The sequence below is a fragment of the Netta rufina genome, assembly GCF_964035555.1.
Source record: "Netta rufina genome assembly, chromosome: 4".
Classification (NCBI taxonomy): domain Eukaryota; kingdom Metazoa; phylum Chordata; class Aves; order Anseriformes; family Anatidae; genus Netta; species Netta rufina.
The window spans coordinates 50,156,272-50,176,182 of record NC_140127.1 but is presented as its reverse complement, the minus strand read 5'-3'; the positions used below and the strand labels follow the sequence as shown (position 1 = coordinate 50,176,182).

The following is a 19,911-nucleotide window of genomic DNA, read 5'->3' as shown; positions in this document are numbered from 1 at the left end:
GTAGCATCATTTTTGTCATTTTCCAAGGTAGGCTGGTACACAGGGTTGCATCAAATATTCATTCAGATTGTAATCAAGGCAGCTGTATTTCATATACTCTTATATCAAGGGATGCCTCTTTATCACTAAATACAAAGTGAATGTTTTTTGTAGCCCTTGATACTTGATGGTGTGCTCTGGTTTGCATGTAATTGCATAGGCTGTACACTGAGATAGCTTAGCTACTGCTGTCTTTTGAGTCACTTCCCTCTTCCTTCCCTAGGCTGAGCATGTTGAACAGAAGAGAGCAGGTATAACAATTCTAGATTTGGTTTCTACTAGGAAAGTATTTGAAAAGACAATTAAATAAATTGCAATTAAAAAAAAAAGACGATAAAAAAGAAAAGGCAATACAGTTGTACCTAGGAGACTTAGAAATCAGTTGGAAAAACTCCCTGATGACAGAATTGCTCTTCTTGGATTGTATAGCAATTAAATCATGCTGAAGATATTACGTAGTATTATACTAATTTTTTGATGGTTCCCTTCTTACAATTTGTCACTTTCTTCCTCTTTTATACAGCTTTGAAGAGACAGAATTTGTACAGTAGCCCTTTCAGTGCGGTCAGTTATGCCAGCTCCTATAGTCCAAATACTAGTAGCCCCTACAGCAGTGGTTTCAACTCTCCCTCCTCAACACCAGTGAAATCTGCTTTAGTAAAACAGTTCATACCTCCTGGTACCTCAGGTAAGTGTATGTGTCTGTGCAGAGGGGAGGTCCCTTCCTTTCAAAAGCAAGCACTCAAATACATCATATTTGCACGGAACCTTTGGAAGACACTAAAAATCTGTCGGTTTTCTGTAGGAAGTTTGCATCATGCAGTATTTAAACCTTTTAGGAAAGGCATTTTTGCCGACTTTTTGGTGTGAGATATGTTTAAAATGTTTGGATGCATATTAGTGGTAGATCAAAACTCTTGCTGTTGCTTCTGTGGAGTCCCAGCACACTTCTGAGGAACTTCTAGAATTGGCCCTGCAGTTGACAGGAATATAAGTTGCATAGTACATGTTTAAATGTTATATGTTTGTGGTTGTAGTCTCTGCAATTACGGTATTACTTATTCACTGAAATATTTGGTATGCCAGGTATCCATCAGTACCTCTGAGATGTGAATAACGTAATCTAAGAAAGAAGCATGTATTTCAGTTAAAGTCATTCCTTGAAGCTTCACAGGCATCACGATAAAGAGTAACTTCTGGCAACATTTTTTACCTTTATTCTGCACTATGGGCTCTTTCCTTGCAGTAGAAAAATCGATGCCTGGAACATCTCTCTACGGTGAAGTCAGAACATTGGCTTATATTTACTTTAAGTCACGTTAGTTTGCAGGGAAAACGAAAAAACGTTACATTAACAGTCCAACTATCCGTAGTTGGCTGTGGACTTAAAAAGAGAAGCCTGCCCTACAATACACTCAGCAGCGTCATTACCCAAGTTTTACTTAAATCTGTGTAGCTCTGGTCTGCATTTTGTGCTGTGTTTGCCTTGAGGACAGAGAGAGAATGTAACTGGAAATGGGCTGTCAGTCAGAAGGCAGCAAATGGGAAAGAGTTTTTCATGTATGTTACAGTTTAGCAAAGGTGTGTGCTTATAACAAGTAGTATTTTTGGATAAGCTATATTTTAAGCATTCAAAACAATCAATTTCAGCAATTCCTCGCTGTACAAGAAAGATATACAAATAATCAAACTTATGTCTAATACTGTAGTTTGCAGAGACAAGACTTGAAGCATAAATGAAACAGGTATGCAGTTGCTCTTTCTGCAAAAGCTGTTTAAACTCCACAGCAGTTAAAAAACTTGGTACAGATGGACCAGATTATATGTCATTAATTTCTTCTGTCATTGTTACAACGATTTTATATAAAATTACTCATTCTGTTTGTGTAAATTATATTTTCAGCCTAGATTTGCAGTCAGGTATTTCAAACGGTCTGTTAGCCTCAATGTGTTAGTCATAATCTGTTCCCATGTTGTTGGTTCTTTTAACAGGATTTGCAATGTGTTTTTTTTTATATGAAAATAAAAAGCTCCTGTTACTCTATTTTCTTTCTATAGGTCACCTTAAAAGCTCAGCAGATAGGAATCCTCCATTAAGTCCACAGTCCTCTTTGGACAGTGAATTAAGTGCATCAGAGATGGATGAGGACTCTATTGGATCTAATTACAAGCTAAATGATGTTACAGATGTGCAAATTTTAGCACGAATGCAGGAAGAAAGTAAGTGTTTTGCATCCTGAAAACCAAGTGAGGCATTTGATTTATTTATTTTTTTTAATTGAATAACTGCAGTAGGAGCAGTAGGACTTACTTAGCAGGAATGAGAAATAGGTTAAGACTCTACTAGGGATGTACAAATGTAGCTCTCCTGAGAAGAAATGTAAAGTCAGTATGGCAAGACATATGCAGTAGCATTTTTCACAATTCTTTCTTTTCTTTTCTTTTAAGGTTGACTTGAGTCTTTGTTGTCTTGGTCTCTCTGACAGTGTAGAAAGTCGTAGTAATTTTGGTTGTCTAACTCAGTGGTCTCCAAACATTTTTATTGCACACCCCTATCAGTAAAATTCTTGAGCACCCCCCATATATATGTATTAATTCATAAATTATATACACGTACAGTCGTATATTATGTACATTATAAAATGTAGACAAAAATATACATTACAAAATGATGGGATAAAGATGATGCAAACACTAATTAAAATATTATTTTATTTATTAATGTTACAAAAAATGATTTTTTTCCTTCACTACAGTGGATTGTCTTCTGTAACCTCGAGGTGTGTGCACACAACTTTGGAGGCCACTGGCTAACTGAACTCTGTTTTCTGTAGGGGGAGTTTGTCATGTAGCTGCTTTGTTACATTTCTTAACACATTGCAAGAAGCCTTTCAGTGCAGTTGTTCTAGGATGTTACCTGATACCAAAATTAAGATGTGTCCTGTGTTGTGAGTTTCCAGCCTGAGAGAGGAGATGAACAAGTAGACAGTAAACTATACTGATGGTTGCTGTAGTAGGAAAGGGGATGAGCTCACCTACTTATTTCAAGAGATTATAGGCTATTAGATAACTTCATTTGATACTAATCTGGAATCAATTTTGTGTCTCAAATAAAAAGAGGGGAGATGAGCTCAACGTAAGTTTGAGCTCTGGGCAGTTATCTGTATGTGCTGTCTCTAGTCTGAACTATTTGTGGGCAGACAAAAAGTAAACAATGTTCTCATTGTTGCCAGGCCTCCGGCAGGAGTATGCAGCAACTGCTTCACGGCGTAGTTCTGGTTCTTCTTGCAATTCCACGAGGCGAGGCACACTCAGTGATCAGGAGCTTGATGCACAGAGTTTGGAAGATGAAGAAGATGGCATGCATCACGCGGTGCACCCTGCTGTTAACAGGTTCTCACCATCACCTCGTAGCTCTCCATGGCCATCACCAAAACAATCTCCAAGGAACTCACCTCGTTCCCGATCGCCTGCTCGAAGTATAGAGTACAGTAGAGTGTCGCCCCAGCCTATGATTAGCCGTTTACAGCAACCTCGTCTTTCACTTCAAGGCCATCCTACAGATTTGCAGACTAGTAATGTCAAAAGTGAAGGTAATAAGTTCTGTCTCAAATTCATTACACAATTAGTTAACGTAGTTGTGTGGTTCCTGTAAAGGATTTTGGTCAACTATATGCCTGCATAATACCATGGTTTAATCTCAGAGTTGTTTAAGAAAAAGCATAGCAAGCAAAGATTAAATTTTGCTGGGTAACTCTTAATAGTCAGATGAGTTGATAGGCTTCTATTTACATGTATTTTAGGTGTTATCCAGTCACTCAGTGTAATCAAGCTTTGTGGTGACTTAATTCTATCTGTGGCAGAAAAATGCACTAAAATAAAGCAAAACACAAGGGAAATGATCATTCACCAGGAGGTTTAGGCCTTGCACATGATGGGATAAAACGCAGAGAGAGTAACTGCAAAGATAAGGGTAACATTGCAATTTATACATGCCCTTAGCCTGTGAGATAGCTGAATGCTTTCTTCTGACAGTGTAGGACTGTGAGCATTTTGAGCATAAACATGGTCTTAAAAATAGTACTGTCTTTGTTAGATATTTTAAATATTTCAAAGCTGTGCAAACTGCCACGTAAGAAAAATAAAACTTGCAGGAAACATGACACAATTAGACTATACCTAACCTTAATCTATCTAATCATTTTCCCATTTTAAGAAATGTGATTATCTGGCAAATAAAGTCTTCAATTCAGAAATAATATTAATCTAGATACTAAGAATTCACTTTATTTATGCCTCCTTAAGGTAAGCTGGATGTAGAGTATCTGATGTAAAGATGATGTAGAAAATATTTGTAAACAGTTTATTTTCTATTTTTTCCCCACTGATACAGCAGAGATCTATGCCATTTACAGAATTCCACTGACAAGAAATAGTAAATTTTTAATTAGGAAATTAAGTGTGCTTGGCTAGAGCTTTTGGGGAAGATGATCCTGCAAATTTAATTAGCTGCTTAAGAATATCTTTGGAAGGGCTGACAGAAATCTCATCTAGTAATAGTAGCTTGAGAAAATTTTAGGTATATAGGAAATCAGTCAACACAAAAGTTAGTAAACTATGTTGTAGCTTAGTTGAGAATTCCTTTCCTGTTCTTTTCTAGGGCTTTGTGAAAGTCTTAATGCATGCTAGATGAGCTACAAGAAAAATATTCCATTAGAGGCAAGGTACCAAAAACTGGCGTCCTACGTATCAGAGGGATGAAAATAGAGCGTGATCACGTGTTTCTGAAACACTTCCAAGGAACCCTCTTGGAGTGTTTTTTGTACTGTTGGATGTTGCTTGGATATTCAGAGTTGATAGACCAGCAGCCTAAAAAAGTTGTTTGGGATTTTTTTCTTTTTCTGCTCTAGACTGGTTAGAGGGAGGTTTAGATGTTCAAGATGCACCAACTGCAATGCAAACCAGTGCAAACTTCTAAGTGAAGAAAGTACACCTGTAGGAGTATTCAGCCTATGACGATGCATACTTTTGTTTTCATCTTTAGTGCTTGTGCATGGTTAGAGTACTTCTTCCCCGCATCCCCCCTTCATCAGCCCGTGGGCCGTCCATCGTGCCTTGTCATCTGCACTCCTCTGTCCTGACCTGTGTCATCAGCCCAGCTCTGCGTGGGTTGGACATAGCACAACGTCATTAGACTTGGGAGAAATTTGATGGCATCTTTGTGTATTCTGTGACATGTGGTACCAATTGTAGAAGATCCTTAAAGAACCAGTACTAGCTGAACAGACAGTCAAATGAGATGTGAAAGAAGAAGCATAATATTTCTTTAATTTTGAATGTTGTGTGTTGACAGTTTCTTTCCAAGTGCGTGTCAGTTATTTGTTGTATAATATGCTATTATGAGGCTGGGTAGTCCCAAACGTTGAGTGATAAATTACGGTATGTTTCTAATCTTCAGGCAAGCATAATATATTATAACTTTATTGATGAAGACTTTGGGAAGTATGCCAAACTGCAAGCTAGGTTTCTCTGTTGAATTGCTGTAATGGTAGAACAAAACCCAGGGAATTCTAATGTAGACATGCTTCGACTTCAGAACATGCCATGACTGATTTCTTTTCACCACAAGTGAGAACTGTTCCTTCTTCCTTTTTTTATATAAATGTTTTGTATATGTTTTGTATATGACGCATCTAAAGAACTATAATGTAACAAAATAGGCATTTAAATTGCACTGTAGTTTATATACCTAACTGTTTGTGTCACTTAGATTTTTGGTTTCAGCTATTGGTTAAGAGCTTGGACTTTGTCCAGCATTTGACTACATATCATGATATCGTTGTGTTGTTTCATACAGAAAAACTAAGGCGTAGTCTTCCAAACCTGTCCAGGACATCTAATATTCAAGCTGAGTCTGTGAAAAACAGCAGAAGTGACTCAAACTTCCAAGTGCCAAATGGAGGAATACCTCGCATTCAACCTCAAGCCTCAGCCAGTAAGTACTTTTGTGCCATTCCAGTGTATATGTTAGAATTGAGTGGTGGTACTGAGCTGTTTTCCAGTGTCATGGCACAGAGAAACACTGCATGCCACACTGGCAATGCTAATTTTGGTTTTAATCACATTTGTCTGGAAATTTCTTTTTTTGATAAAAGAAATCAGGTGCTGAATATATTCAAGGGATGTTTGGTCTCTAATTATAGAGATATAAAGTATCATTTGTACTGTCCTAAAAGCATATACAAAAGCACTATAAAGAGTGTAAACATAGTGGTGTTAGACATTTCAGAAACCATTTATTTTCTGTGATTAACAGAAGGTATAATGCCTTATACTGCTGAAATTTATTTTCAGACCACAAAAATGTATCAGGCTACCAAAACACTTATCTAGGTTGGGTTTTGCTATTTTTAACTAGTGAAACCTGATCTGAAATCATTCATGCAATTTTAACTCTCATTTGCAGTTTTTCTTCTTCTGTTCTGTCACCTGACAATTCTGTGTTCAGATGCAGATTTTATTTTTTTTCAAGTGGCAGTGTTTCTCAGTAAAGGTTTGGATAAACCTGCAACCTGTGAAACAAATTAGCCCAGTGCTGGGTTAGTGCCTGCTAGTTTGTCTGAAAGTGAACTGCTAATATGAGAATGCTGCTAATCTCTCAAGGCTCCTAGCAATGGTGACCTTAAAGAAGCCAAAGCAAATGAAACTTAAATATTCAGTGCTTCTTTGTATGTCAATATTGACAGTTCCTGTTGTTTAAATGTTTCCTGACCATTTTATTTTAAAACAAGTTTCAAAATGAATAAGACTGTGTGACATTTTCAAAGGAAGAACACTTTATGAATATCATTATTTGTAGAGCTTTGAACTATGAAAGTTCATCAGTAATCTAAATATTTGGCAAGTAATGTAAGATAGTATCTGTGAATGAAACTAATTTTATTTTTACCTATTGAACAGTAAATGCATACTGGTGTGCCAATTGGCCTGTTTAACTAGTCCTTTCAAAACAGTGGACTAATACAACCAAATACAGTTAAGTACTGAATAAGGAATACCGATCTTGCCAAAGACTACAAGATTTCTATCTTTGCAGTGTCTCTGACTGGATGTAAGGGTTGTGTGTCCCAGGTGTGTGATACTATAGCCAAATCTGCACAGGTTGTATTTGGTGTTTTAAAATTGAGCGAACTTGGAAGGGGAAAGCAAAGAGGGTAGCTTAGATGGTCATAAAGCTATTTCCAAAATTAAAAGTATCCTCATAGTGAAACTTTATGGAAAGATCAGACAGCAGAAGTCTCAATATTCAGTATTAATTGAGTTACTTCATTGCAGGAGTGTGTGACTTATGTTTTATACATACATAATTTTTTTTCCAACTGCTGGATGGATTGAGAATCATGGAAACTATTAGGTAAATTTGTTTGCTTTTTATGGGAATCTTTCCCCAGATATGAACCAATCTAGACCAACTTACACTTCAATGTAAGTTAAGTATCATTAATAAAGCGCAGATTTCTAGCTTTTACAGTTTCCCTGCTCTTACAGATGTTTGTCAGAGTCTTGCTATTGACAATCGTAAAACGGTTTGTGTATGAAGTCAATGAGTAAGTATCTTTGCTTAGCCTGGATTAAAAAAATTTCCTCAAAATTGTACATTGTATTAAAAAAAATACAGAATTGTGTCTTTTTATTGTATACTTTTTGTTTTATTGGTTTTATATTTTGTCACCTTGCACAAAGCACTGTTAAATTGCAGCAATTTTTTGTTTTCCCTTGGCAATGACTTCCGGGTCTTGGGATTCAAAGCTTCTTCATACCTGCTAGTTTTGCATGAGCTTACCTTTGCAAGGATGCTGGCTTGCCACCTGAGGTCACTACTTTTCTCTTTGTCAAAGATCTGCTGTTCATAATTTACTTGCACATTTGCTGTGGCTGCAAAACTGAACTTGCTATGGTTGCTGGCACTCAAAAATGAGTTAGGAATCCAGTAAGTTTCTGTATAACAATTCCTGTTACGGTTACGTAGGCAAATTGTATATGCATGATTAAAGAGTAGAGGAAAGATGATATGTACAATTGTAAAAGGTGAAAACATTTGGTATTACAAGTTTTAGCTGTGATTTAGTGAAAAATCCAAATTCTCTTTGAAAAGGGATTGACTGAGTGAATTACATACTAGTTTTTAACTATTAGAATCTTCCTTTACATCTGGTTCACCGTGCTGTTATGCAGAAAGGATTTTTGAATATGAAAGCTGATATTTTTCATCTTAAAACACTGTAAGATAAGTTAATGTTTGCATTCTCCAAGGAATAGGTATCTGTTAGACTTTAATGTGTTACAGATTGCAGAAGTCTCACATTTAGGTACTACACCACATAGATCGTGCAAAGCTATCGAACTTAAAAGGTGGCTTCCATGTAGGAGCTACGTGCTCTGTTGCGGATTGTGTGTTCATGATACTTCTGTACCTAACTAGCACTTATTAACACAGGGATGTGAAATCTTAAAGCAGAGTTTAAAATAATGGTTTTTCAGAGATCTAAACTGTAGATTGTACAAATTATTAGTAAACTCACTGTGATCTGTCTGCCAAGATCCAGCTGCTTGGCATATTCAGAACAAAAGAAGAAAGTGATTGCTTTAAGGAAACCAAGTATTCCAGCTCAGTTAATCAGAAATAAACATAACTACGTATATTCAGCTTGCACCATTTGTGACAGGTAACGTAATAGCATACAGAGCAGTTCAAGAGCAGCAAATAGTGTGGATGAACATGCACTCCATGCTTATCTCAAACTGCATGTTTCCACAGCATTACTCAAACTGCCCTGCCTGAAGTTCTTTTTGGTGGTGTAGTGCTCGTAATTGTTTAGCCTTTGAGGGTTTTCCTGGTGTCTCCATTCAGAAGGAAGGAATTTTATATATATATATATTTTAAATTCTTTCCATATCATCCCGCATCTCTGACTTGCAAGGAGTGTAAATAATGACGGGGGAAGGAACTTAGTGCCATATTTAAATCCAGTTGAATGACTTCAGGAGAAACTAAATTCAAGATCATAAATATTGAAGGAAGAAGCTGTTCTTCATTTTGTGTGGTGAACAAAAACACTGATTCAGTAAAAAATGGTATTACGGAATACTTGTGGACAGAAACACCCAGGCCAGTGGTCAGCTTTACTAAATTCCTTTAAGAAAACAAGTCTCGGAAGTGTCATTTTTAAACATTTCACTGTGTTTAATTGGCTGCTTATGGGTAAGCCTTAAAAAAAAAAGTTTACGACAAGACCAAGTGCCAGAAGTTGAATGAGAGCTGGCTATTGCTTCTTGCTTTGTTTCATTAGATTCTAGTTAGTTGAATGATTTTTTCTTCTTAATAGCCACGGGCAGCATTTTATCATGTTTATAGACATGTTTATTCCTTTTAGCTGTTTGTTGAAAACGACAGGTTTTAGTTATTAAGATCAACATGAATAGATCACTTAGTCAGATTTTCAGAATGAAAGTAAAACACAATGAAATTCTTTTATAGCTCACAAAATATTGCAATTTTTGCAATATTGACTGAAGGATAGGGAGGATGGTGGCAATCATTATAAACTACCAAGTTTAGAAAATAAAGTTAATTAACATTACTAGGATTCTATGTGTTCCTTCTCCCGCCTTCTTTATAGCGTTATTCACCAGTTGGTGATGGGAGTACTGAGCTTCCTTGCTCTGGGTTAGGGTCTTCGTGCACAGCTGTTCCCCTATCTCTTCTTCCCTTCCACTACAGAAAAAAGCCTTATTAGTGTAATCAGTTAAAAAACAAAACAAACAAGCAAAAAAACCTCTGTACACTGAGATGAGCAGAGGTGATTTCTTCATACATTATAATTTTAACAAGCCTTTGTGTAGGCACAGCTCTATTTCATTGACTACTTTCCTTTTTCCCTCCTTAAATGTGCTGCAGTGAAAATACGCTGAATCGATGCATTCCTTCTGGCAGTAATAGTTCTCTCTTTGCCAAGATTCTGCGGCTCGTGGAACATTGGCTTCTCTCTTGGTAACTGGTAGGTAGTGAGGATGTTTCAAGGCAGTATTGGACCTTGAGCGTTACTAGAAAAAAGACAGGATGTAGCAGCAATGAAAGCATTTTGGCACATTGTCCACATGTTGGCAGCTGCTGATTCTCAGTTTTATGTCTTCAAGTTTGAGTTCTCTTGTGCACCGTTAGATAAAAAAAATGGCAGACATCTCTCCAAATGGCTTATGTTTGCTATAGCTGTTTGATACAATCACGTTCATGACAAGATCTGTTTTCGTATAGTGTTAGGTGTTTTTGGAAAACTACTTTAAAATGAAAAGTTTAATCTTGCTAGATCAAGTATGACACTTTAATTTTCATCTTTTTTAATCTAATCTTGCACTCATATTGCTGTAGCATGTTTGCTAGGTGGCTTGTCCTCCCTTTGGTGTATTTTTTTTATTATTTTTTATTAATTTTTTTTGGCCTTTCTGGGCTTTTTGCCCTGCAAGAAGCTTTACTCTTACAGAATCTGCGCATTTTGCACTGCAAAATTTCTGACACGCTCCTCTGTAACTCTTTGCCATTAAGAGCAAGCACCATTTAAAAGCAAAGCATCACTTCCAGAGTCATAACAGCTTTTTGAGTGTTTTACTCACTCTGTTCCTTGATGCTTCACAAGTGGATGCCACTCTGAAATTCCCAGTAAATTTAGTTTTCTTATCTTAGACAAATATAACACTTCTTGTCTTTCAACAGCTCTGCAAAGGCAGAAAAATTTGCCTCGTGCTGCCTTCAAAACCAAACAGTTTCTTCAAACTCCATCTACAAAAGGAGGTAATTAACTTACAGCCTCTTATCAAGCTCCAGCAAATCTCAGATAACTGTTCACCTGCATTGAATCTCACACATTCTAGATTAATAAAGTTGCAGTTGCATGTTAAGATTAACTAGTGGATCTTGCTGTATCAAAGTATCTAACTTTTGGGTCAAAACATTAAAAATACATCCTGGATCATGTAGGGAAAGAAAAAACTCTGTGGATAAAATCCAAGGATTGGTGACTTTTAGCATTAATCAGTAAATCTGGATTAGAAAAATAGACTTCTGAATCCATATTCACAGAGGCTACATTCGGATGGGGTTGTTTTGTTGTTGTAACACAAAGTTGTAAAAAAAAAAAAACAACTTGTAAAAAATCTGTTTTGATTCTGAAACAATATTCAGGCAAATGAAAATATCATCCTTTACTTTGCACTGGAAACAAATGTTAGCAACTTCATCCTTGAACATATGATGTCAACTTTAGTTTAGTGCCCCCATGCACACGTGCTTGTGCCTTCTCTTTTGCTCTCAAAACTGGATGATTATCCCCAACATGCAATAATTTAGTGTTTTGTTTTTGTTCTCTTAAGGAATTGGAGTCTTTTGTATATAATATCCCAGTTTGCTAATGGCTGAAGTTGACTTATTTTTGAGAAGAGTACACGATTCAATTAGACAAGTTTTAACAAGTTTTAACATTTGTAATTAATGCTGGCAGCATCGTATATGACAATCCCTGAATTTCACTGCCAATATAAAAGCAAGATCATGGGTTTGGTTTCAAATGTAGTTGATCCTGTTGCCTATTACTAGCTTAGATGATTTCATTTTAAAAATACTTCATTTGGGACCAATTCATTTAATATATATATATTGTTAGAATCTCTTAAAAATAGTGAGAATCCTTCATGCACATACTGAAGGTGGATAACAAAAAACCTTTCAGTGCTTTAATAACGCTAATTTCTTGGAGTCAACTTCATTCCATGCAGAAAGTCTTATTGTCCTGTCTTCCCCTGAAATAACAAAGTATCATGACTTTGAAACAGATTCACATGGCTGATAGGAGGTTTCTAACTGTCTTCATGACATTTCTTACCAAATGCAGAAAATTTGTCTCAGTGTTCTGCTTTGGCACATGACCATCATCTCTATTCCTTCACAAATCTTTTTGCGCTGTCTTTCCAGTTGGCCATGCCTTTGCTGTCAGCTGGTTATCTTGAACACTTACAGTGTTGATGGCCCAGTCTGGAGCTGTTGAAATATACATAAATTTACTTGTCTTTGAGTTTATACTATTTTCAAGAATTTATTATACCTTAAAGAGGGAGGAACAGAACCCACTCCACTGTCAGTTACATGTTCCAGCTTGTCATGAGTCACTGAAAATGAGGACCCAACATGGCCTTTTCAGCTATTTGCTGTTTTATAGCCCTTGATATGTTGATTTTTGTGTTTCTCATCTAAGCATGAGATTCTTGGGATTATTGAAGCATTATTCAGAAATGAAACAACTTTCAAAAGACTAGATTACTATGAGCAACAATTTTGTCACCAGTCTGAATCATTTCATAACAATGGTTACTATTAAACAGCTGCACCTGAATTGATTCTGGTTTCAAGTTGTGGTGCAATCCAGATAATTGCAGCCTCACAGCATCCAACTTTGTCAGGTGGCGATCACTTGCTCCCTGCCTGCAATCAAGGACAGAATCATGAGAGGGTGGGAAATCCAACTGTTGTGACTGCACAGTGCCACTGAGTTTGTATTATTGCCACAGGTTTTACTTTTAGTTGGTTCTAGTTAGTTGTTTAGTTTCTAAGGGGATGGAGTGATGTAGTGTTGTTAAACACTACCCTTACATGTTTCTATTAAACATCTACTAGTTCAATAGTGCAGACGGCTATGCAACATCAAATGGATTTGACTAAGGCAGTACCTCACTCTTTTTAATCCTCTCTTACAAATAGGCCAAATCATGTTTTATTAAATATCCAAAACTGTTCCAAGAAAAAAGATTTCACATGCAGAGCAATTATTAGGCAGTTTGCCAATGATTGCATCATGTAGACTGCTTTGGAGATCACTGCACATTGGGAGACAATTAATTCCTTTATGTAAAAGGATGAATACAGCTCTCAGCAATGCCTGCAATGCTTGTGCTGACAGGAAACATGAACTGACAGCTCAAGTTGGAAGCCTGGTAAAATATGGTCAACACTGGGGAACAAGAGAACTAATTTGCTGGATACTCGCTTTAACTGGAAAAGTGACAAACTTTCTTCAGTTTCAGGTTTTCATTACTTGCATTTCATACCTTGAACCTATTCCCCATGGTGAAGGTTAGTGCCTGAACTCTCATTAGCCGGCCCAAAAGCTGAATTCAGTTTTTACAGGCTGGCATTGTTCAGCAGGTGAGTTGCTAGCATGGTGCTGGATTTGTATTCCAGCAAGTATGGTGATGAGAAAATTAGTGATAAAAGCTCCCTATGTTTAGACTGTTGAATCACTTGGAAATTGCAAATTTGATTACACACATCAGTGTTACAGGAAATTTCACATTTACAAAAAATTCCTAATATGTCATCCGTCTTAGTCCTAGGAGTACTTTGCTGCCGTTCTTGTCCGGTCATTCTGATGTTAGCGCTTTCCGTAATCCATCATCTGGCTTGACACCAAGGTTTTTGTTTTAAGGGTTTTTATTTATTCTCCTTGCTACTTACCAATTGTCATGTACTGTTGACATCTCTACCACCTTTTTTGTCAGCTTTTCCCATGGGCAGCTTCACGCTGTGTTTGATTTTGCTGTCAATGGAAAAGCCCTCTTGGATAATCCAGTAAGGAATCGAATCCAATCCACATCTATAATGAGGCACATATTAATCTTCCTGGACATCCCCTATCAGGGATAGCTTCAAAATACAACCTGCTAATACTGCTTCCTCTGTACCCCATTTAGGATTTGTGTTCTTGACGGTAGTCACTAGTCTATTTTTCTCTAACTCCTCTTGTTCTTAGTAGATCTGTTTAGTAAAATTATAGTAAATGCTATGTGAAGGACCATCTTCTTTATGTACAACATCTGTCAAAGAGGAAATCAGCTTTGTCTCTGTGTAAAGAAGTTTATTTAGTAGGACAAAAAATAGTTCATGAGAGGTCACAATGTAAATGTGGTTTTGTTTTCTTTTCCTGATAGATTTGATTGTCCAGCTGTTACTGAATTCCACCAAAACCCTAATCAGCTTGAAAAGCTGGTGAAATTCCATTAAGAAGATGGAGTAGTATTATATTAGATTCAAGTATTCTGTTTATTGATAATTTTTGCATATTTTGAAAATATTTTGGATACTCATAAAGAACTGCGCTGAAGATTTGGCGCCACCAAAGGACTTGAATATTCTCTTAGTATTTCGCTGTGAGGATCAACTGTCATTCATTACCAGCTGTCTATTAAAATTCATAAGTAATTTCTGTGTTTATAATAAGTAAGAACTCTTGCTGTTGATGGAGTGAAATAGATACTTTGTACAAAAATGGCATACGTTTGTGTGTGCACCTTGTATGAAGGGCTTGCACAGACCGTCTAGTATGCCCTCTAGTAGGTCTAAGCCTATAAATGGGTTTTTACTGGCTTACTAACCTTTCCCAGGAAGGACTTGGTAAAGACTTGCATTTTACATACTAACTCAGACACAAAGTATTTGAATTCAGCTATTAGTTCTACTGACAATTCAGATCATGTTTATAAGAAGAGGAAGGCTATAAGTTGTCACAGTTGTCTGATACACGTTCCGTAGCTGCATCTTAGTCTCTTTGATTTGGGGAGTTGACTGACCATATCTTTTTTCCGCCTTTGGACAGTAAATCTTGAACTTGACCATATCATGAGGTGAATCCCAATGCAGTGGACCTGGTCAAGAAGAGCATAAAGGAAACTTTAAGATGCCCTACTCTCTGAGCTTCATCATTGCAATTGATAAAGCAGAAATATGCACAGAAATGTGCCATTAGAATCCTCTATTCTTGAATGTGTTGTTTTAGGGATGGAAATTAAGTACCCGTTTCTGAAGCAGCTAAATTTCTTATTAACAAACACATTCACCTCTATTTCTTTTGATTCAATGGTTATAATGGTTAAAGCCTTAGCATTACTTATAAATCCAGATAAATGTTCATAGTAGATAAACGGAGCGTTAGAATTATGATATCAAAAACACACGACAAAGAGGACATCTGAATTCCTGTTTCTCATTGCTGCTTGATTGGCTGTACTCCATTACACATTCCATATTGTTTGAATTTGCACATAAAACCATTCCCTGTTTTTAATTTCAGTTATACCGTAAGTTAAGCTTGAAAGTAACTTCTGTATTTTATTTTCCAGTACCTTCTTCAAGTAAATTCCGCTCCCCTGCAGCACCATCTCCCCTAGCTCTCCGACAACCAGTGAAAGCATTTAGTAACCATGGACCCAGTTCTGTTGCTTCTCCAGAAGCCACGCAGCTGACGCACAGCAGTTCTTCACCAGGGCCTCTTGGGGCTCAGAGTTCAGGCTTGCCAAGCCCTGCCAGCAGTATTAACAGCACGACTCTTACCAGACCGGCAGGGACAGCAGGGATGAGGAGTGGTTTACCCAGACCCAGTGCCCCTTCTGCAGGGGGCATCCCAGTGCCTCGCAGCAAACTTGCACAGCCTGTTCGCAGGTGAGTATGTGAAAGGCAGTCTTAATATGAAGTTTTTGTGTTGTACTTGGTACGCTGTGTATGTCTGCTGGTCCTTCTGCGGTTCTTACTTTGGTCTCAGGGTCTTTAGAAATGATGGAAATGGAGCCCCCCTTGTGGACCATTTACATGTGTTTCCAAAATAGATTTGAAGCAAAACTGAGAGAAAAAGACTTGAATTAGAGTGTAAAGATGAAGGAGTGAAGCTGAAATGAATAACAAAAGATACCAAACAAAGTACATAAGTGTCATAGTCTGGGCTGAGAAGGCAATAAGCAATTGTCCTTGTGGTAAAAAAATCAGCAAAATGTAGCTGGCAAGTGAAAATCCATTTTTACCACTGAGTGACACATCCTGAAGTCAGAATTGTTGAAGTTCTTGCAATCCATTTGTCAAGCAATGACACCACAGTAGAACTGTTTCTCTCCTTGGGTAGCTAGAAACTTTGGGAAGGAAGACATGTTAAGGACAGAAGGGGCATCCATAGCGTATTCTAAATTTACTATAAATATCAAGGCAGTTAAGACACAGGACACAAGAGAATTTCCACTTCAAACATAACCTCTGTGCTAGAACCCAGCTGTAGAAGTTGCTTAATATCAGAGTTTTGAAAAGCAACTACAGGAGAAGCTACTTATTAGCTGGAAAGTCTACACGGACAGTTTGTCTTCAGGAGAATAGAAGGAAGTGGTGCACTTAGAATGGCTCTTAATGCCATGCTAACATGCATTGTCACTGGAGGTGTCAAGTGGAAGCCATCCGATGTAAGGAAGCAGTCATCCATGAGGAATATTGAGAATCCCCTGAAACAGAAAGGATAAACACTTGGTCTCCAGTATTGCAGAAAAGATGAAACAGCCGTAAATAGCAAAGTGGGAGAATTGTGTTCTGAAGTAAGTGTTGGGCAGGGGAACAACAAGTGACTCTTACAATATTGACTGCTTTGCACTCTGTCAGCAGTGTGAAACTTCATGTAATAAACAGCAGTTGTTTTTGACAGGAAATTCATAATGTGCAAAGTGTGGTTGTCCAAATCACAACTGGTCTTACAAGTGTCTCACTTATTACGCAGCTGTTGTTTTGAAAGTTTAGGTATACAGCATACCGTATCTATAGGCAATGCAGTAACGAAGTATCTGTGAACTTCAAAATTTGGATGTAAGCAAAATGTAATACTATGATATTCTAAATGAGGATTTCCCTGTTTATACATCACTGAAAAAATTGTCTATTTTGAAATGGCAGGAAATCAAACAGTAAAGTTTTCTGTCTTGTTATGCATGTGTTTTTCTGATGTGGTAATTGTAAAGACATAACACATAAACTGAAAATACGTTGGGGTTTATGTTAAGTAAACTATTGCAGAGAAGCAAATGAACAAAGTGTGTATTTTATTTACAAAATGTTTAAGTTCTTTTGTATTATAGATGGAGACTTCAGCAGTTTTGTGTGAAGCTAAAAGATATCTTGTTTTATTTTAGATCATTACCCACTCCTAAAACCTATGGTAACATGAAAGACGAAAGTTGGAAAGACGGCTGCTATTGAACTGCAAAGTGTAATGCAAAGTTCCAGTGCTCATGGATGCTTCCTCACCAGACTAACAGACAGCTCGATTATACAGACTGTTCAGATGTGACTTTTGGGATTTGTAAAAATTCCAGACCTCTCTGTCTCTAATTAGCACAAACTGGCAGAGATTATAAAGCAGCACTTTAATGACATCTAACATCAGATGTTTGGTGATCATACAATCACTTCCACATTAAATTGCTCTCAGTTCTGTTGTTGGTTTTTGTTTTTGTTTTTTTTGCTTGCTTGCTAAAAATATATCAATTTGAGCATTTATGACAGTGGCCAATGTCTGGGCAAAAACCTAACGAATGCCAAAGAAATGCCCATCTTGAAAAACAGCAAGTATAACAGTCAACTTAGATTGTCCTAAACTTCATTTTAAACTGTTTTAAATGAGCAAAATGATTGGTGAATATGTACTATTAAAACAAGACCACATTAATCAGAGTGGGTATTCTGATTGCAGACTGCTACAGTGCTAACAGAACATTGCTTTTCACAATTGTTTGAGATTCTCGTTGGGGAAAGTGGTACGTACATCCTTCAGAAAGAATCAGAAGTTACTCTGGAGGCTTAGGTAGAACAGTAAATAGTAGCCATGGCTTTTATTAACGTTGAAGGTTTGAATGTAGCAGATGTACACAAACACAATAGTATAGATTGCATCTTTCCAACGTTGATTTATCAGCTTTACATGCTCTTATATGTTTGATTGCCAAAAGGGCTTCGTATCATCTGTACAATCTTTCTAACCTTAACGTTCCTGGCTCAGGAAAAATGGCCTTTGCTATTGTAGCCACATTTTTAACACATGGCACGCTATTTGGGGAAAACTCTTTTTTTATAGCAGGTTTCCTTGAAAAGGAAAGAGCAAGTAGTAATGTTGCTTTGTTCGAATACCATACCACTATGCTTGCAGCCTGGAACAAAACTGTAAATGCTGGTAGTTACGGAGAAGGAAACACAACTATGCACTTGTAACATACAAATTTTAAGGTAATGAGTTGACTCTTGATGCCAAATGATATTCATTTAGGTGATGTTCCATGGTATGAGGGAGTTTTCTGTATCCTATTTTTTTACTTTCATCCATTTCTTAAATTGGTTTATTTTAAATTGTAAATATTTTTACAGAAGATATTGCCCATGTAAGTGTGTTTAAATATGTACTTTGCCTTACATATGTGTATCTTACATTACTGGTAACAGAGTATGAAACCTGCTATGTCTGTTTACAAGCTATTAAATTCCTCCAGTGGCTCTGACTTATTCTAACACTCACATTTTGCTCAAAGCAACTCATTCATATAATTATCATTTGAACCATTGTTTTCTGTTCCGGAAGACATCATGCAAACATTTGTAACTAAAGTTGTATTGGGTGGGACTAGTTAAATGGAAGGGATTTTGTTTGAAGCTTTTTCAGTATTTTGGGTGTACAGTTGATGAAGTAACAGAATGTGAATGGTATCCTTTGTGCAATGACCGACGAACACTACAGGTTGGATTGGACGGTAGGTAGCCTTCAGCCCCGTTAGTATCTGAGGTTGGAACTGCAGGTGTATTTTGACTCCCACCACCATGAGGATAACTAACCCTGAAATTCTGGCACTTGAATTTTAGGCTAGCATTAGCATATTCCTGGATGAAAAGCCATGCAATACTACTTGAGTTGGAAGAAGCCAAATAGGAAGGAGTGAAGACTGATTTGCAGCTCTAATTACTCCAGCAGCTGTACGCAAGTTTTGTATTGATGAGTGACTTCACACTCCAGACCAAGATCTGTGTCGAGACTTTGAAGTCTGGGTATCAAATATACTGTAATTCAGCAAGGTTTCAGCAGAAGTAGAGAAACTACCTGGCAGCAGTAGACCACTCCTAGGCACTAACGTAGCCTCGTGTCACTTGCTGGTGCAGGTAACGGATGTTAGTTAGGCAGTATCATGTAACTAGTGAGCAGAAGAGATCAAATGCGCCTGTTCCCATAAAAGCCTGAATTCTAACATTTCAGCTTTTTATAAAGCAATGCTGCAGTCTTCATTGACAAAAGGTGAATTTCAATTGGTGGATTTTATCAAATGCTTAACAGACTTTTCAATTTTGCGATTCAGTTTAGATGACAATATTGGGGTTTTACCATGGCTGCATCAAACTGTTGTAATACGTTTCCTTAAGTTAAGTAATTCATCACTTGGGTAAGTTCAGCTTCAGTTCTGTAAGCATTCTTTCCTCTGCCGTTCTACTCCCCCTGGAATACAGCTAACGACTTCCTGAAGAAACAGACTATCTGTTCACTAAAAGCCTTTGTGCATTACCAGTTTATTGATATCAGGAAATCATGGGGCTCTGTGTTTAGAGATTACTGCAGAAGTGTGGAAATATGGATTTGATAAACTAGTGCCTATGATTTACTTAACTTATGTTTGATATAGTAGTAAGGGTTTTATGAATGTGGATTACTTTGTGTGCCAACAGCTCGGAATTGTTGTATGTATGTAGGCAGAAAGACTTGTTCTGCTTCCAAAGTTATTTAATTTTTTTTTTGTGTTTGAATGTTTTTGTAAGTGTTAAAAGTGTAAAAATATATATATAAAATATTCTTACCACAGAATACTTCCTGGGTCATTATTTTTACAACAAACTTTATAAAAGCCTTTACACGTCTAGAGGGTATTGTTTTAACAGATTTGGGCTTTTTTTTTTTATTGGTTAGTCTGTTTTTCAAGCACTGCATTCAT

At 37.0% G+C, this 19,911-nt stretch overlaps 1 protein-coding gene across 2 annotated transcripts in view; it reads left to right on the top strand.

The window, feature by feature from the left end:
- SLAIN2 (SLAIN motif family member 2) overlaps positions 1-18,398 on the top strand; it is a 34,356-nt gene extending 15,958 nt beyond the window's left edge. Inside the window, exons 3-9 of one of the 2 annotated variants that reach the window (XM_084286858.1) lie at positions 563-727; positions 2,098-2,259; positions 3,273-3,632; positions 5,897-6,034; positions 10,811-10,888; positions 15,262-15,580; positions 17,080-18,398. In XM_084286858.1, the coding sequence (XP_084142984.1) occupies positions 563-727; positions 2,098-2,259; positions 3,273-3,632; positions 5,897-6,034; positions 10,811-10,888; positions 15,262-15,580; positions 17,080-17,146 (1,289 nt within the window). In that variant the 3' untranslated portion in view covers positions 17,147-18,398. The remainder of the gene's footprint in view (positions 1-562; positions 728-2,097; positions 2,260-3,272; positions 3,633-5,896; positions 6,035-10,810; positions 10,889-15,261; positions 15,581-17,079) is intronic. The other variant, XM_084286859.1, reaches the window with a different exon arrangement.
- The last annotated feature ends 1,513 nt before the right edge of the window (positions 18,399-19,911 follow it).